Raw genomic sequence first — 5,504 nt, forward strand, 5'->3', positions numbered from 1 at the left:
GAGATCAATCTTGCTGTTAATGACCTGCCTTATTCGCTCCAAGAATCCATGGCAACCCCTGTAGCTGCCGAATGGAAAGAAGCAATCCGGAACGAGATACGCCCTCATGTGAAGAATCAAATATTGTCACGCCTCGCGGGAGAAAAGTGATTATTTCGATATGCTCGAAAGTATGATGAGCGTGGTAACGGGATACGACACAAAGCTCAACTAGTGGCCCGCGGATTCCTCCAGATACACGGTGTTGATTACTTCAATACCTACTTACCTGTGGCTTGCATGAACACCATTCGAACGTTTCTGTCTATATGCTGTGCAAAAGACTATGCGATTTGGCAGTATGACGTCGAAACGGCATTCCTCAAACGGTGATCTTGAAGAAACCGTCTACATGCATCCTCCGGAGGGTATCAAGGTCGAACCTGGCATGGTATGTGAAAATCACCGCAGCTTGTATAACCTCAAACAGGCTGCATCAGCATGGTTCAAGAAGATCCGGTTAGTCTTTATACAACTCGGGTTAGCCGATGCCGTGCTGATACGTGCTTTGATGTTCAGAAGACAACGTCGGCGAGAGTGTGTTGTTAACGTGGTGCTGTATGTGGATAATTTGCTTGTTGGAAGCAAGACACAAGCCATTGCTGACGGTTTCTGCGACGAACTGTGAGAGCATTTTGTGCTTAAGCCGCTCGGTTTCGCCCGATATGTGGTTGAAAAGGAGATTACCTTCGAGCAAAATAAAGGACAATTGATCTTAAAGCAAAGCCAGTTTATTACTAAGATATCAACCAAGTTCGGTTGCCTCAATGCTATCGCCGTTTTCAATCCACTGGTTAACTTCACCATTGATGCGACACATGAAGCCTTTTCGGAGAACTTGTTGGCTCTCTGCTATATGTGGCAAATGCAACCCGGCCTGACATCTCAGTTGCACTCTCGAACCCGTCCCAGTACCTTGATCGACCTACGTCTGCTCATTGGCGCGCCGCCAAACGTGTGCTGTGTTACCCAAAAGGAGCGATTAGGGTCGGTATACGATACCACAGGGGCAATGGTGATGCGGGGTTACTCCAGGTATTCAGCGATGCGAGAAAACTAGGTAGGGACAAAGCAAGTCGACGATCGACGTCTGGCGTACTTGTGATGCTGTGTTGGTCCTGTCGTATACAAGAGCAAGCGTCAGTCTTCAGTTGCCCTTTCATCCGCTGAAGCCGAATACATGGCACTCGCTCTTTCCGTACAAAAGGTGCTCTGGATCCACTATCTCCTCGGTGAAATTGACCTGAAGGCGACCGGTGACACGATCATTCTGATGGACAACACGTCAGTAATTATTATCGCAAGCAACCAATGATACACGCCACGCGCCAAGCACATCGACTTACGGGCACACTTTGTACGTGGTTACGTTAAATAAGGCTCTATCCGCTTGCAGTATGTCCCGACCGAGTCACAGCTGGCCGACTTCCTGACGAAGCCGCTCCCGACACCGCGTCTTGTTTACATCCGACAGTTGTGTGGTCTCACCGAGTGATCGAGTTGTAGGGGGTGTCGAACCATACCACGCTGGCGGCAACTCATCACCCATCGGTGAATTCAACCTTGATTACGGTGTGCCGTAAAATTAAAGCTCTGTGGTTTACGGCATTCTGGGTGTGCTGACCGTAATTCTGCTGTTTGGTTTACGGTCCTTAGCCGTGAACACTGCTTCTCTACACGGTGACCCCCCCTTGAGTTGCATGCATATGTAGGAAACCAAAATCTACGAAATCTCACTTTCCAATTCGTGCTCCTCTGCTCACTTCTGCTTCAAGTTTCTCATCATTCGTTAAACCATAGACTTCCAGAATAATTAATAACAATTGTGTTTCTGAGCGACTGATGCTAGCCGCCAAAACTTCTGTATATCACGTCGCGGCGAGGTGTCCTTGATGAAAAAGGGATTTTGTTAGGTACTCATTATCAACCCAATCGCGCTTTTCACAGTCAATTTAGTGATGCCAGAGGGGACGACGTCGGTGACAAGCTTGTTTGATTTTATGCAGAGGATTTACTGAGGCAGAGTTCTGAATGAAAAATGTTGATATCACAGATTCAGTAGAAACATAGTGTTGCCGAGGCGAAGAGGCTAGCGTGATCAATTGTGAATCGCATTGTGATTGTGTGCTTTAATTATTTCGTCTATAACGAAGATAACACAGATACTCATTGATGTCTATCATGCTATCTAGTTCTTGTTATCACTGAACCTTTGTTTTATTGTGTCCTTCATCCAGTTGTATCTTGTTTGTACTATGGAAGACCAATAGGTCATCTCTATAAAAAGACAAAGATTCGATTTTTACAATTTTTAAAATATTTTTTAGTACTAAACACCATGTTTGCTGTAGAGATAAATTTGCTCTATTGACCTCCTTTCGAGATAAAACCCCGGTATCCGAGTTTTAATTCTCGGCAAAAAAAGCAGGTGAAGGGTCGCTTCGAAATCAGTGAATTTTAAAACGTTTTTTGCACGCGCTTGCGATGACCGATGACATCTTCGAAGCTTCGTTCTTCTATTGTGCCATCAACCAGCAATACCTTTGCTGTTTCCTTCTTCCGCGTACAATCTTTTTGCTCAGCCTCGAGTAGATACGTATGAATGACTGATTGGGTACAAAGAACCTTCGACATGACGAGCCCATACGGCCGCAGATGACCATTATCCCGATGAAGCATGGTCTTAAAATTTAGTGCCAACTTACAAAATCTTTCATGCCGTATGTCAGAATTCTTTCCGTCCAACAAAACAGCTGGCTGACATCGGAGACTAAAATTGGAGGTTCTTGTCGTGATACGACTTCATGCGTTGGAGGTCCACTTAGTTCATCTTGCGCCTTCTTTCGAAAGACTCCTTAGCGCGATAGATATTGCTGAGCCGCTATCTTCGACATTTTGCACTGTGGGTCCAATGTAACGTCATCTGCCATGCACAGGACATAGCCAAGCTACATTACAATAGAATGGGTTCTGTTGTTGTACGCAAATTCTGCTAAGCAAATAAAGGCATTCCTGTCATTCTAAGCTGGGTTGGCAACACTTTAATTAAAGACTTCAGCAAACCGTTATTCGCCCTTTTTGTCCGTTGGTTTGTGATCTAGACGCAGATAGTAGGTATGACCAATTTCACATCAATATTTTTAACTCTATTGCTTAAGACATGTTCTGAGTCTTCAAAATCGACGTCACTAAACCCCACAACCTCGACGTGAGCTTAGAATCACTATTAGCTATGATCGTGTTCTGGGATTAGCGAGATCTTCAACAGTTGCAGTCGTGAACGTTTTACTGAACTTGGCATGCTTAGTCTGTCGATTAACGATGGCCATGATTGCGACATTTCCGTTTTTAGACCCCTGTAATACCATCTAAAAGTTTATGAAACACGGAGTGGACTATTTAGTCCGGGCGGTTTCGTATGCCTGGCTTTGTCGCGCCAACATGTCTCACACTTGTTAAATCAGCGCAAGATGTACTTGATCACACGAGTTCAATAGTCAGCTGTGGGTTTTAAGCACGTAAACTGTTGGGATTACATCGCTGAATGACGTCACCATATTTACGACCACGTCACAATAAGTAATTACATAATGGTTGGTGTTCATTGGTATAAATCAGAAAGCTTATAGAAGTTTGTAGAAAGATCTAGAACGATAGGCCTAGATGTAGAACAGAGTAGGGAAATAAGGACCTAAATATATTCACTTCGGTTTTAACTTCTACTCAACAGGCTAACAGCCGCACCAACCCTTTCTCTATAAGCAACGTTCTCGCCCACTATGGCCAACAAGCGAACCGAAGTCCTCCTAGAGAATGATAAATATTACCACTGTGAGTTAAACATTAGGATGACCCTGACGCGGAGGGCCTCCTTGGGCACATCATGACCGTCAACGAAGAGAATGAGATCACGGAGGCCTGGCTGGTAAATGATGCCAAGACGCTCGGCATCATCGCTCAAGGCGTTGAGATCCAGCACCAGACCAAAATTCGATCGGCTTCGCACGCCAGGGAAGCATGGGGAACCCTCCGCGATTTCTACCATCGTTCGACTCTTCACAACCGTGTGGTGATGACTCGTCAACTGCACGAGTTTAAGATGGATAGTGGAACTATCATAGCAGAGCATCTGAATTCTGTTGTTGAGCTGGTAGTGGGACTCCAGACTACGGGAGGGTCAGTTGATGAGTCACGTCAACTGGTTGCTCTTATCAGTAATCTGCCGTCAGAGTATGACTTCATTTCGTTGATTTTGGACAATGCAAAAGACATCACGTTGATTGGAGTCAAGGAGAACCCGCTCAAAAAATCGGGATAGTTGCAAAGGAAGGAAGCTACGGAGAAAGCGTTTCGCGTAGATGGAAACGATAGAAGATTCAAAGGTGGACTGGACAATGGACGAAAAGGTGGGCCTCCACGCAATAACGGCGGATTGAATGGCAAGTCTTTTAACCGTAACCAGTTTGGGCACAGGAAGCGGAACTGTCCGGCCAGTAAGAGGTCCGACAGCGACGCACGGTTTGCTGTTGGTAAAGGAAAGACATCAGGATGGCTGATTGACAGTGGGGCAACTTCCCACATGACCCCACACAGGATGGACTTGTTTGATTACAAGGGACTTGAAGCTAGCTTTGAAGTTACGATTGCAGATGAGGAGAAGTTGCTCGTTAAAGGAACTAGCACGGTGAAACTAACTGAAATGAACGGAACGGACATTCACATGGTCAGATTTTTGCACATTCCCGGACTTGACAGAATATTACTATCCGTTGGCAAGCTTGCAAAGTGTGGTATGAGTGTGGATTTTTCGCGGTTGTCTTGCGTCCTCGGGAACAAAAAGCAAGCGAATGCGTCAGGTGCAAGAGTCGGGAAGTCGTATTTGCTTGACTGTGAGCAAGAGGAAGCATGTCTCGTTGAATATTCTGGGGCTGAAAATCAGTGGGAGCTTTGACATGCTCGCATGGGACACCCCAGCAGGACGCGCTGGTCAAGACACAACGCTCAACAAAAGGAATCCCAACAATCAAGCAGAATAGGGAAACGTTGTGTGCTGGGTGTTCAAAGGGCAAGCAAATAGTCACAACATTTCCATCTAGCTTGATGACAAAAACGACACGTGTGCTGGAACGCGTACACACTGATGTCATGGGGCCTATGAGGACTCCCTCGAAGGGTGGTGTCAAGTACATTCTTACGTTTGTGGATAATTTTTCAAGATATGTGGCGATTTTTATTATCAAGAGCAAGAATGAAGTTGCTGGCAAGTTCAAGAAGTTCTTGACGTATTTCGAGAACCAATGGGGTGCGCGATTGAAGTGTTTACGATCTGACAACGGAACCGAATTTGTCAACAAGACAATGGCTGAAATATGCCAGCAGAACGACATTGTATACCAGCGTTCCGTTCCATACAGCCCTCAGCAGAACGGAGTGGCGGAGCGTATGAACAGGACTATCATGGAGAA

General features: G+C 45.7%; 4 protein-coding genes across 4 annotated transcripts in view; 3 read left to right on the forward strand and 1 right to left on the reverse strand.

The window, feature by feature from the left end:
- Positions 1-150, forward strand: part of PHALS_06998 (uncharacterized protein) — a gene marked incomplete at both ends in the record, with an annotated part of 211 nt that extends 61 nt beyond the window's left edge. Inside the window, one exon of the mRNA XM_024720392.1 lies at positions 4-150. Coding sequence (XP_024585595.1) covers positions 4-150 — 147 coding nt within the window. The remainder of the gene's footprint in view (positions 1-3) is intronic.
- Positions 151-427: 277 nt separating this feature from the next.
- PHALS_06999 (uncharacterized protein) lies at positions 428-667 on the forward strand (the record flags this gene model as incomplete). The annotated part of the gene is made up of 2 exons (XM_024720393.1): positions 428-498; positions 559-667. The coding sequence occupies 2 exons, from the start codon at positions 428-430 to the stop codon at positions 665-667; spliced, it is 180 nt and encodes a 59-aa protein (XP_024585596.1).
- Positions 668-2,486: 1,819 nt separating this feature from the next.
- PHALS_07000 (uncharacterized protein) lies at positions 2,487-2,718 on the reverse strand (the record flags this gene model as incomplete). Its single annotated transcript, XM_024720394.1, has 2 exons — positions 2,487-2,555; positions 2,581-2,718. 2 exons carry the CDS (start codon positions 2,716-2,718, stop codon positions 2,487-2,489), a joined length of 207 nt encoding a protein of 68 aa, XP_024585597.1.
- A 1,204-nt stretch (positions 2,719-3,922) lies between these two features.
- PHALS_07001 (putative polyprotein) lies at positions 3,923-4,357 on the forward strand (the record flags this gene model as incomplete). Its single annotated transcript, XM_024720395.1, has 1 exon — positions 3,923-4,357. One exon carries the CDS (start codon positions 3,923-3,925, stop codon positions 4,355-4,357), a length of 435 nt encoding a protein of 144 aa, XP_024585598.1.
- Between the last annotated feature and the right edge of the window lie 1,147 nt (positions 4,358-5,504).

Source organism: Plasmopara halstedii, assembly GCF_900000015.1.
Source record: "Plasmopara halstedii genome assembly, contig: Scaffold_3060, whole genome shotgun sequence".
Taxonomy (NCBI): Eukaryota; Oomycota; class Peronosporomycetes; order Peronosporales; family Peronosporaceae; genus Plasmopara; species Plasmopara halstedii.